Below are 12,780 nucleotides of genomic sequence, written 5' to 3'. Positions count from 1 at the left end.
AGTCAGCCCACTCACTCGTTAAGACAGTTCAGATATTGTCTCCTCCAGAGGAAAAGGAGATGTTTCTCTGCCACACATTTCTTCCCTCTTACATCCCATCCTGTGCCTTTACCTCCACCTCTCCATTTGTATTGTAGTGATCTCTTTTGTGTCTGTCTCTCTATGTGTCAGGTCTAGTCCATATTCATCCAGTAGCTTGGTAAGGGTCTGTTGGCAGTGTGTTTGATTTTTAGCGAGTTGATTTCTTGAATAATAACAGTGATTACCCTTTAATCTCTGTACGTCATAGGTATACTTCTCTCTTATAGTCTTTGCACAGGCACTTGATATGCCAATTACTGCTTATACCAGAAAGCCTCAACTTCGTTTCTTTGGTGGGCCGTTGTTTATGGTCTTACAATATCTATTCTTGTCACAACAGATGGACAAAAACAATCAATTAAGACTGAGAAAAGCTAGCATGTCTTATCAGCAATAGTGGTTTAATATTTACAAAACCCAAAGTGTAATTGTTTGGGCTTTTCCTCACTTAATGCCCTGAGTTTCTAAGATCTGAGAATAGGTTTAATGATTGAATTAAAGGCTTATCTGTGGAATGAGTGTGTATCATAAATCTAGTGACATAGTTTACAGTCCATTCTTCTTCCATTTTCCAAGTAAACATTTTTAAAATGTGTTTTTCTTCATGAAAAAAAGGCAGTATACAGTTTTAGATTCTGGATTTGGTTTCCATTCTTGGCTGTCTTACTTGTTAGTTATTAGACCTTGGACAAATTAGTCAAATCTATAAGACTTAATAGCTCCCACAGTAAAGTGGAGATAATAATGATACTTAATTCTTGGGAGCATAATGGACACTGAATGAGAGATGAATCTAAAAAGGCACCATGTTGCAAATAGGAGTAAATGGATGTCTTCATGTTGAGTGGTGAGGTACCCAGACCCCTTAGCCCTCAGGAAGGAGACTGAAAGATTCTCTGGGGAAAATGTACACATCTTGACCTTTGAGGGACCCCCAGTAATCAGCCAAGTCTTACCATCCTATCGTGAAACCCTCAGATTTCAGAGCTTCCAGTTATTAGTTTAACTCTTAAATATGAGTAGTCATCCAACAATCACCAGGCACTTGCAGAAAACCACCAATGAACAAATGAGGGGGGAAAAAAGGAACTCAGAGGAAACAAAGACAAAGCAGAGAAAATTTAAAAAATTTTTTAAAATATGTAATATTCACAGAGCCCTAAAATAAGGTACTGTCCATGAAATATAACAGTATGTGATTTTTTTTAAAAAAGATACATTCAGGAAATAAAGAGTGACTTATCTGAAGGTTTGTAACTTATAGGACATAGAGATAAAGAAAAGATTTTTTTTAAGTTATATATTTTTTAAAAGTTAGTAGCAGTGAGTCAGAAAATCAAAATGGCATCAGTCTGCTAGTCAGCAGCACTGAAAATTAAAAGACAATAGAACAATGACTTGATAATTCTGAGGGGAAAATTGTTTCTAGCCTTATTCTCTATACCTAGCCAAACTATCAAGTATGAGGTGTACAATATTGAGGATGGAATAAACGCATTTCCAGGTCTTAAGTTTTTACCTCCTGTACACTTTTTCTCAGGAAGCTTTTGAAATCTGTGCACCATGGAAAAGAGGGAATAAACGGGGGGCGGCGGGGAAGAAGGAGGGCTAGGAGACAGGGAATCTCAGAGAGGAGAGAGGAAGATAGAGAACTGTCAGTTCAGATTGAGCTCTGACAACAGAGGACTCCACAAGGGAAATGCCCTCAAGAAAAAACACCCAAGCGATTTCTCTGATGGCTCGGTGGTAAAGAATCCGCCTGCCAGTACAGTAGACACCGGTTCAATCCCTGACCCGGGAACATCCTACATGCCACAGGGCAGCTAGGCCTGTGCACCACAGCTGTCAAGCTTGTGCTGTAGAGCCTGTGCTCTGAAACAAGAGAAGCTACTGCGGTGTGAAGCCCCCGCGCCACGACAAGAGAGTCGCCCCTGCTCCCTGCAACTGGAGAAAAGCCCTCATGGAGCAGTGAAGACCCAGCTCAGCCAAAAATGAATAAATGAAAAAAAATACACCCAAAACTTTAAAATTCCTGCTTATTTAACTTATATGCAGAGTACATCATGAGAAATGCTGGACTGGAAGAAGCACAAGCTGGAATCAAGATTGCCGGGAGAAATATCAATAACCTCAGATACACAGATGACACCACCCTTATGGCAGAAAGTGAAGAGGAACTAAAAAGCCTCTTGATGAAAGTGAAAGTAGAGAGTGAAAAAGATGGCTTAAAGCTCAACATTCAGAAAATGAAGATCATGGCATCTGGTTCCATCCCCACAAATAGATGGGGAAACAGTGGAAACAGTGTCAGACTTTATTTTTTAGGGTCTCCAAAATCACTGCAGATGGTGACTGCAGCCATGAAATTAAAAGATGCTTACTCCTTGGAAGGAAAGTTATGACCAACCTAGATAGCATATTCAAAAGCAGAGATATTACTTTGCCGACTAAGGTCCATCTAGTCAAGGCTATGGTTTTTCCTGTGGTCATGTATGGATGTGAGAGTTGGACTGTGAAGTAAGCTGAACGCCGAAGAATTGATGCTTTTGAACTGTGGTGTTGGAGAAGACTCTTGAGAGTCCCTTGGACTGCAAGGAGATCCAACAAGTCCATTCTAAAGGAGATCAGTCCTGGGATTTCTTTGGAGGGAATGATGCTGAAGCTGAAACTCCAGTACTTTGGCCACCTCGTGGGAAGAATTGACTCATTGGAAAAGACTCTGATGCTGGGAGGGATTGGGGGCAGGAGAAGAAGGGGATGACAGAGGATGAGATGGCTGGATGGCATCACTGACTCGATGGACATGAGTCTGAGTGAACTCCGGAGTTGGTGATGGACAGGGAGGCCTGGTGTGCTGCAATTCATGGGGTTGCAAAGAGTCGGACACGACTGAGTGACTGAATTGAACTGAACCAAACATGTTAGGACATGTTGGCATGATATTTGTGGCTATATTTGTTTCAGGATGAATTTGTGATAAGTACCTGATAAACTAAGCAAAGGAGGGAAATGGCAATTATTAATTCTTAACAAGAACAAAATGTTGCCCAAGAAATGATACTACATGGCTTAGCCATAAATCATATTTATATGATCATAATAAATAGTATAGATTTAACCAGAGACTGTGAAATCATTATATTGGAAGGATGAGAAAAGGGACATATTGGAGGTGCGGGGGTTAGTGCAAAATTAGTACTAAGTCTCCATCTTCCATAATAGGAATTCAGGAAATAATATTTAAAGCCAAAAAGAAAGATCTAAAAATAATAAAGTGCTATTGTTATTTAAAGATAAGGAAGTAAATACAAGAAGAAAAACCCAGAGAGTAGAAAATGGCTGCTTCTGGAATGTGGGAATCAGGAATGGTGGCCTAAGCCTGGTATAGTTTTTAAACATTCCTTGTTACATTAGGGGGTTAAAAATTAAAATGAAGTTAAAAATATTAAATAAGACAATTATGTGAAACATATAGCACCATGCCTTTCACTGCTGCATAAATGTAAACAAATATTATTACCTGAGGACCTCTCCTAAAAAGCATTTATGAAGTCTTGCTAAGTGGGTGGCAAGGACTTTCATTCTTTTTTTTTTCCAACCATACATATGTTGAAATATGTATATATTGGCTGTGGAGATGAATTACAGACATATATTAAAGTATCTATTTGGTTTGTATATCTTCCTGATTTACTGACCCAGGATGTTACTGATGTGGTTGAGGAGAAAGAACAGCTGCTTCTTTCTGAACCGCATGCTGAAGAAAGTGTTGCTTTTTCTGAATCATGTCGTTGATAACATTTTTAAATGATTTTTCAAGAGACTTCCCTAGCAGTCCAGCGGTTAAGATTCCCCACTTCTACTGCAGGACAGGAAACTTAAGATCCCACATGCCGTGTGATGTGGCCAAAAAGAAGATTTTCAAGAAGATAGTTTTGAATTTTTTCCTTCTATTTTGCCTAAGCATTTGCATTTCTGCAATTAAATAAATGGGTGTTGTTCAGGCTTAGTCTAGTTTCCTAATGAGTTCTTTCCTTTGTGTTTTAATACCTTTTTTCCCTATGATCAGGGTCGCAAGCTTCTTATCATTGGGACCACGAGCCGCAAAGATGTCCTTCAGGAGATGGAAATGCTTAACGCCTTCAGCACCACCATCCACGTGCCCAACATCGCCACAGGGGAGCAGCTGCTGGAGGCTCTGGAGGTAAGGATGAGGGAGGAGAGTGCACACTGCCCAAAGAAAGGAGCTACGGGTGCCCCAGGCATCACACCTGGTGTTTAGTTTCTGTGTTAACACAGAACAGGGAACCCAGGATACACCTCCAGTCACTTTCAGGAATTGGAGGAAAAAGAGAGAAATGCAAGTGAGAGTGAAGTAATTCTTCATTCCTCAGTGGAAGCAGCATGCAAACTGCCAGGAATGAATTACTGTGTGCCCAGCACGACTAATGCATATAGATTACATGGGCCAGAAGCTTTGGTGGGCGGAGGGAAGTAGAATAACATATAGAAAACTCAGTTCTTCATACTAGCGTTCAGTCCATTTACTTGCAGTTAATCAATTTGAGCAATAACTAAAGCCTTAAAGGAATCTTTTATTAACAAGCTCATAATATGGAAATGTTTTCTTTTTTGAGGATGACATAGTCTTTAATTTTTTTAAAAATATATATCCTTTATTAAACTTTTGACTAATATTGGTGTTCACAAATGACTTGATGAAGTGTTAAGAAAGATTATTTAGTTACTTGTTCAGCAGCGATAGAGTCAGGAAGGCTTCTTAAAATCCTCAAGACCTGTACAGTTGGGCATACTCCCAACAAAATAGAAGCTATATGATAAATGTTTCCAGCTTACCTGTCTGAGCAGTTTTTGTGCCGAGGTTGAGTGAGAGAATTAAATTTAGTCTGCTTTGACATATACAGATTATTCTTAGAATGGAATGTTAAAAATTTTAACTGATATTTATTATGGATTGGAGCTATTTTTCCCCCAGCAAACGTATCTCTAAATTATACTGAAGGTTCATAAGAAAATAGGGTTTAAGATTCCAGTTTTCATTTTCATAATTGCAGTTAATGGATTCAGAAAAGTCAAGTTGGATTTTAAAATATGAGAGAATTCTATCAGCTTGAACCAGTCAGGTAGTTCTTATCACTATTCTTTCAAGGGTAAATGTGGAAATTAATGTTGTTGATGTCCTTATATAATGCTTTCCTTACTTTTATTGTTTTTGTAGCTGTTGGGCAATTTCAAGGATGAAGAACGCACCACAATTACACAGCAAGTCAAAGGGAAGGAGGTCTGGATAGGAATCAAGAAGTTACTAATGTTGATTGAGATGTCCCTACAGGTAAGATGCTTCCTTCTCCATATGGTTCAGACACAGAAGGTTCACAATATTATCCCAACAGGTGTTATCATTCCCTCTCACCAAGATTTTAAGTTGAAAGTCTCCTGTATTATTTCCAGAGTCAAGTTGGTGTTAGTAACCTGCTTCGGAGATCAAACAACAACTTATTGGTACTTTCTTTCCTACTTCTTAAAATTCAAAAATAGAAGAAAAGATGATTAAATTTTAATTTACAGAGTCACTAGGTTTTACAGTTAGAAAAGACTTGAAAGAACAATTTCTGCTGCCCCTTCATTTTAGAGGTGAGGATCCTGAGTGTCCCACCAGTTGTCAGTGAGTTAACTAAGGTCGCAGCTAGTGATCTAACGGGGTGGAGGTGGGGAACCTGGCATTGTCCATCAGAAGTCAGGAAGCAATGCACAGATGCCAGAGGGGGCCTGGGAGACTGTTTCAAGGGACAAGGTGATTGAGTGTAGAGATTAGACAGAGGCTGTATATATTCTCCCCTGGCAGGGCTCCTAGAAATTTCACGCAAACTACTGTAGGGTTGAAGCATCCAGGATCACATAGAAAACTAAGCCCCAGGCTGCTGCCTGGGCAAAAACAGATGAAACTTCTTTGAGACCTTCTCACATCTACTGGCAGCTTACCTCTCTTCTTTTTGTAACTCTGCCCCTCTCTGTGCCTATCCTGTGTCTTCTTGTCCTTATCTGACATACTAGTTAGATACTAACTGTGTCTCTTCGAAGCTGTATGAGTTCAGGGATCTTGGCTCTCACTCACTAGTAAGTCCACAGCTCCTGGAACAGAGCTGGACGGACGCATAGTCAGGCCCTCAGCCAATTTCTGTTGAATGAATCTCTCCTGGGTCCTCGGTGACAGACTGGCTGCATTCTGAGCTTCATGCATTAACACTCAGTCCTGTTGTTCCAACAGTGTGAGCTGTGGGTGGCAGAGGTGAAATTTATTTCATTTACTGCTAAAATAGGCTCTTAGACCAATAACAAATTGCAATCACGAAGTGAACGCTTTTTTAATCTTTGCTGGTCGATTCATTTTAAAATTGTGGCTTTCAGAAACCTTCAGCTGGACTATTTTTAAGCCAGTTTATTTCTATTTTTCCTTATGAGTAGTAAATTAAAGTTCCAGACTAATCACTTTGCTGAGGATTATTCTTGGTAAAGGTGCACATACATTTGTGTTGGCTCTTTCCTTGGAAGAGATAAATCTGTCAGACAGTCAGCTCTCTATGCTTCATTTCTTTAAGTTTCAGCACAATTTTTTTTTTCAATAATTGCATAGAAGAAACTATGTGGGTTTTTCTCCCCAATCCCTACCCCTTCCTCTCTTCCTTTGATGCCCGCAGGTCAGTGATCAAGTTAATGCCTCCTCTGTTTGTGGGGTGGAAAGTGAGAGCGGGGCACTCAGACCTAATCTTCAGCGACTGACACTTCATAGGCCTCTGAGTTTGAACCCCTTCACGTCAAATGGATTTCGTGCAGCTGAGTGAATTCTCTTTAGATCTGCCTTAGAGAGACCGAGTCTAAGTGAAGAGGCATGTAGTTTAGCCGAATATAAGTCATGTTACCTCTCTGTTCACCATACACAATTCTGTTAAAACTTGCACAGTGCCGAGGATCTGCTCTGACTGGATGTCACCTGAGGGAATAAAGTCATTTATCTAGATTACTTTTTTCCTCCCTTTCCCTTGACTTTTAATTCCATAGCTACAGGCAAGTCAGTAAGTCGTTGCTCACACATATTAAATATGTTTAATGGGCAAAGACCTGCAAGTACTGACTACAGCAGAGCTCCAGCCAGTTCCCTTTTTTTTTTTGAAAAAGAACTTGACAATTGATTCATATGTAATTCTATTCCCAAAGAGGAAAAATGTTTCTCTTGTTAACTATTCACACTTTTTCTTAGTCCTTTGTAGTCTGACCTCTTAACTTTGATACATTCAAAACTTGGATTTTTCGGGGGATAGAAGAGAAGAAATCTTAAAAAAAAAAAAAAGTGGTTGGAGGGGGGAATCCAATTGCACATTTACCCACAGCTGCGCCGAGCATTTGAAAGCTATTCCTGGAGGGCAGGGAGTTCCCTCTTGGGGAACAGGCTTTTGCCCTGGAACATTTTTTCAAAGTTAGGTGTGTTTCTTACAATAAAAATTCATCTTCAGGAATTAAAGCTGTTTTTAATTATTTTTTTTTACAACTTCACATCTCTGGTAGACCAATGAGAATAAAACAAAATTAAGCAAATTCATAGAAATTTGAATATGAGGAACTTCCCTTGTGGTCCAGTGGATAGGACTCCATACTCCCAAAGCAGGGGCCCCAGATTCGATCCCTGGTCAGGGAACTAGATCCCACATGCTGCACCTAAGACCTGATGCAGCCTAAACAAATAAATAAAATTAAAAAGAAAGAGAAAAGATATATGGTGAAAATTTTTTTAAAGAAATATGAAATGAAAATGAATAGGGATAATTAATTAATAATAGCAACCCAGGCCCTACAACCTGAGTGAGAACTGAGTCCCCCATCTTTTCTTAGACTCACAATGCTGTTCTCAGTCCCAGGAGACCTGGATTATCCAGAGAGCATGTCAGAGGAATCACCCCCACTGATTTTCTTTTTTAGTTTCAGCACAACCGTTATCATTAATTATGAAAAAAAACCTGTGCCAGGCACACCAAGATTAAGAAAAGCTAAAGAATCACTCATACAGAGTTAATAGGCTATTTTTTCACTGTTTAATCAGCATCAGTTGGCTTCTTCCATTTTGGTCCCGCTTTCATGCCTTGGATGAGCCCTATGAATTGGATGCCATTTGCACCCCCGTGAATGGCCTGCCCTGCTCTCACAACGTGCTTCTCAGGGCCACCTCCTCACCCAGCACCAGCTAAGGGGTCGCTGGGCTGAGGTGCCTGTGGATGACCTCACGCATAGCGATTCTCTGTGCTCCAAAATCCCTCCTCACTTCCCTTAAGTGACACGGTCCACTTCGCTGTGTAGCAGACTACTGGTTAAGGACAGGTAACATATTTCCGTGGCTCACCAAAGCCCTGAGAAAGTATAAAACCAATCATTTTCTTGGCATGAAGTAAGTGCATCATTTGTAGAAGGTACCACTGACCCGTCTTCTTTATTCCTTCTGATGTATTTAGATGGATCCCGAATACCGTGTGAGAAAATTCTTGGCCCTCTTAAGAGAAGAAGGAGCGTAAGTACATACGGCACTTGAGACCTCCAGCCAGACTCCCCGGTCTTGTAAAGCCGTGCGCCTGTTCTAAGAGTTGCTGTACAGTGCCTGTGAATTTGAATTCTCAACCTCTCTTGCACAACTTTGTTTCCATTTATTAGAATTCTCCGCTGTGTTGTAGGTCTAGGAGACCCAGCAAGGAAGTGGGTTGTACTGTTGGTTTGCTCTCCCTGTCCTGCTTCGCAAAACTTCCTTGTCACAAGGCAGGAAAAAACACGATGGTACATATTTATTGGAACCTGCTTTTAAATGCATGGAGTGTAAACATTTTCTTGTGTGAAATGCTCTTCTAATGGCAAATGCATAGTGAAAAATGTAGATAAGCCACTAAGAAGCTTTCAGTGTGGTTTTGTGGTGCAGGGCTTTTTGCAGACCCTTCATCTGTTTTTCGTTGTGTTTTGGTTATTTCTTTTTCAGTAGCCCCCTCGACTATGACCATGAACTATTTTCAAACGCAAAGTGACCAAGGAGAAGATGGCCTGGGATTGTCACTCGACCTCGAGATACTGAACACAGTGAAACGTCCCCTGCCTTCAACACGTGCTCACACTGCATGATGAGTGCAATGAAACCCCCTTCCTCGTGCTTACTGAGATACTCCCTCTTGTGGAAGGTGTAAATTCGCTTTAGAATGCTGTGCTCACCTCTCCATGTAAGCTGATTCCTTCTTGCTCAATCTTAAACGTGGGAAACATACTATACTAATGAACACTACACGTTCTAAGCTCCCTACCACCACCCGAAAACTCTCAATAAACATACTGATGTTGCAAAACAGCGGTTGGCCTAGTAGAAGGAAGACTTTCCACCTGTGAGCTAGGAGCCGTGACTAGAGGCACTGGGTTCAAAGGCATTCTCATAACTTCCCTGTGCTAACACTACAGGTCATTGGATATTTGGTTCAAGTTTCTCCCAGAAGGCTGGTTATCTTTGCCTGAAGAAACAGGGCTATGAGTTTCTAAGATGCTGTTCTCGATCATTTTCAGAGATGTTTCTAGGTTGCAATCAGGAGACCTTTCTTAATAGGAAGTCAGATTATTACCGTGTTGGCTGTGCCATCCCTTTAATGTAAGTGATGTGCTCAGTGGTAAGAGATATCGCTGGTCATTACTACTTGGTAGATGTTGTTAAGAACCTGTGAAAGATGTGTATGGTAAAAGCATACACCCCGAAACAGAAAGGTGTCAACTCAAGTAACTTACAACCCTCTCAGCACTCATCAGTGCCCAGGTCTAAGTGGGTCCACTTTTCTTTTGACCTTAGCTTAATGACTTACTTAGAGTGCATCCTTCCTTTATTTTAAATATCTGTACTCCCTAGCATCTAAATAAAACACTATTTTCCAGAAAAAATAAACCACTTTCTAGCACTCTCCTCAGTCCTTTAACATCCATTCCAATGAAGACGTCTCCTTCCCCCTCTGCACGCTTCTTCCAAAGGGAAGGAGAACAGTAGTTTAAGCTGAGTTGGAAGAAATGTGATCAGGTCGTCATGTTCGGTGAGAAGACTTGGGGAACACGCGCCCCTCCCCTGCTGCTGCTGCAGCTTCAGCTTCAAGGACAGGAGCCGCCTGAAGGTACTTAACGTGGGGCTTGGCACCAGGTGGACTTGGGTGTCACCACAGCGGTCCGTGGTGCAGCTCTCTCATCTGTCCCTGTGATAGAAGATAAATTATCTCCAGATCTTGCTCTCTGTATATTTTTGGTAGATTTATATGTTGCATCTGCTTCCTTTTGGGTTTTCATCTCTAGCTTATTGTGTGGCTTAAAAAAAGTGGATTGTATTGTAAAAATTCTGTGGTTCCTGGTGGCCAGTATCCTGGGTCCCCTTATCTGTTTTAGATCTTGCCTCTTTTTTCTCTCCCCGTTGAAAGCAGCATACATTGTATTAACTTATGTCTCTTGTTAAATAAGATTATTGTCTTTGTGTTTTGTCCAGAACTATATTGAAGAAATACAAATATTATATTGTTTAATGCAAATGAAGGAATGCAATAAAGAGTACGTATACTTGAAAACATCCTGTAACAGACCAATATTTTGTACAAGACAACATGCATAACTGACCAGAGTATATGAAGAAAGGGCTCAGAAAAGCCCCTCCTTGTTGTAACTAGTGTAAGGAGATGATTTTTATTTTAAAATCTCTGACTTTAATTATTTAGAAAATATAGTTAATTTTACAAATATAGTTCGGTAGCCAGTTTTATGTAAAGTTGGCACACAAGAAGAATCTTTATACCCCCTTTACTTACTTCCTCTTATTAAAAAACTGAAGTACACCAAAGGCATAAGTGGGTTAGCAATAAACCAGAAAGGAAAATTGTTTCCCAAGTAGAATTAGTCCTTCCTGTGACACATAACAAACCAAAAGATGCGAACACCCTCGGTGAGATTTCTTCACATGGTTCCTTTTGGTATCCTTCATCCATGTGGCATGTTTCTGAGCTCTCACATCTTTTAGCCTAAACCCTGATGCTTAGACGTGGCTCAGGGTAGGACTAACGGCCACCCAGAAAACCAGCAAGACTTGTGGGGAGAGGTTGGCCTTACAGCTTCTCTGACTGCAGGGTCAGCCCCCTGGGAGCTGTCCACACCCTCCTGCGAGGAGGCCTCTGAGGATCTTCCTGGTCCCTGTGTAACCTTGGGATTAGAGGGCTTCAGCCTTTCCAGGGCTCTTCAGAGCTGATGCTAGGCAGAACAAGTATGTACCACAACCTGGTGATGAAGCGAGGGTGACTCCGCTGGCCGCTGCCTTAATTTCTGCAGGTGAACTGTTAACAGGCTACTTTTTGTCCGAAGATGTAATTGAAACCTCAAAAAAGGGGGTTATTTTTTCCTTCCTATAGTTTTACAATTTTGCTGAAACACTTTTTTTTTTTTTTTAGTATAACACAGAAAAACTGGATCATGGTAGTTAAACCTGAAATATGTTTTAAGGCTGCCTTTTCATATCCTAAGGGTTTCCCTTGTGGCTAAGCTGGTAAAGAATCCGCCTGCAATGTGGGAGACCTGGGTTCAGTCTCAGGGTTGGGAAGATCCCCTGGAGAAGGGAAAGGCCACCCACTCCAGTATTCTGGCCTAGAGAACTCCATGGACTATTGTAGGCCATGGGGTTGCAAAGAGTAGGACACAGCTGAACAGCTTTCACTTTCATATCCTAAAAATTACAGTGAACAGCCTAAGTTTCAGCAACAAGTCTTAAAGTAGATTCAAGTGTGTCTAATAATCAAATCCTGGTAAACAGACTTGTCGAAGCACTGAGTCAGCTATAAACAACCAACCCAGCCCAAACACAGAAGGTAAAGATTTCATTTTCCTTGCCTGACAACTTGATCCATCAGCCTCTTCAGAGAAGTGACTGGGAAAGGTGTGTACGAGAGTTCAGAAAAGCATGTAAATTTCAGAAGTTATTGCAAAATGACCCGAAGTTTCTCTTCAGCTTGGCAAGCGGTACCAAGACTGGAGCCAGGCCCATGGAGGGTGTGTGCTGTGTGCACACCGTGGCATTAAGATGCAGGAGGTGGCGCCTGCGATCGGCAGGAATCCCAAGGAGTGGAGACAGTTTGCAAGGAGGACTTGGGTTTGACATTTTCCCAACATACACTCGTCACACAGCTGACTCTCTCATTCTATTTTCGGGAGTATAAGATGAATGCAGAGATAATGTTTTGCCTCCTAGCAAGTTCTCTGTTGAGCTAGGAGAAATGATGACACTGTAGCAACCATAATTTTGCTGAAATATCAACAACTTTACTGGCATGTGTGTGTGTGTATGTGTGTGTGTGTGTATAGATCAACCTCGCACATTTAGCGCGCTATCCTCGAATGCACCTAGAATAATGCCACCATCATCCTTCCCCACTCTCTGCTGCTTCGTCCTGCCTTTATTTGTATCTCATCCTTGAACTGTCTCACAGACTTCCCTTCTTCCTTCATAAACTAACACTGCTTTGAAAAATAATAACGCTAAACTCATTAGATTATCTTCTTTTTCTCTTTGGGACTTTTTTTTTTTTTGGATCTTCCTCTTGTTTTTAGATGTTTAATAGTATTTATGCTTCTGGAGAAACTAAATGTTCA

The 12,780-nt window shown here is 40.9% G+C and overlaps 1 protein-coding gene across 1 annotated transcript in view; it reads left to right on the top strand.

The window, feature by feature from the left end:
* Positions 1-10,715, top strand: part of NSF (N-ethylmaleimide sensitive factor, vesicle fusing ATPase) — a 149,174-nt gene extending 138,459 nt beyond the window's left edge. The window contains exons 18-21 of the mRNA XM_069543694.1: positions 4,151-4,285; positions 5,321-5,434; positions 8,604-8,659; positions 9,116-10,715. Of these exons, the coding sequence (XP_069399795.1) occupies positions 4,151-4,285; positions 5,321-5,434; positions 8,604-8,659; positions 9,116-9,161 (351 nt within the window). The 3' untranslated portion in view covers positions 9,162-10,715. The remainder of the gene's footprint in view (positions 1-4,150; positions 4,286-5,320; positions 5,435-8,603; positions 8,660-9,115) is intronic.
* The last annotated feature ends 2,065 nt before the right edge of the window (positions 10,716-12,780 follow it).

This window comes from Ovis canadensis, chromosome 11 (assembly GCF_042477335.2).
Source record: "Ovis canadensis isolate MfBH-ARS-UI-01 breed Bighorn chromosome 11, ARS-UI_OviCan_v2, whole genome shotgun sequence".
In the NCBI taxonomy this organism is placed as follows: Eukaryota; Metazoa; Chordata; class Mammalia; order Artiodactyla; family Bovidae; genus Ovis; species Ovis canadensis.
The sequence above is the reverse complement of the archived record's forward strand: the minus strand, read 5'-3'. Positions and strand labels throughout refer to the sequence as shown.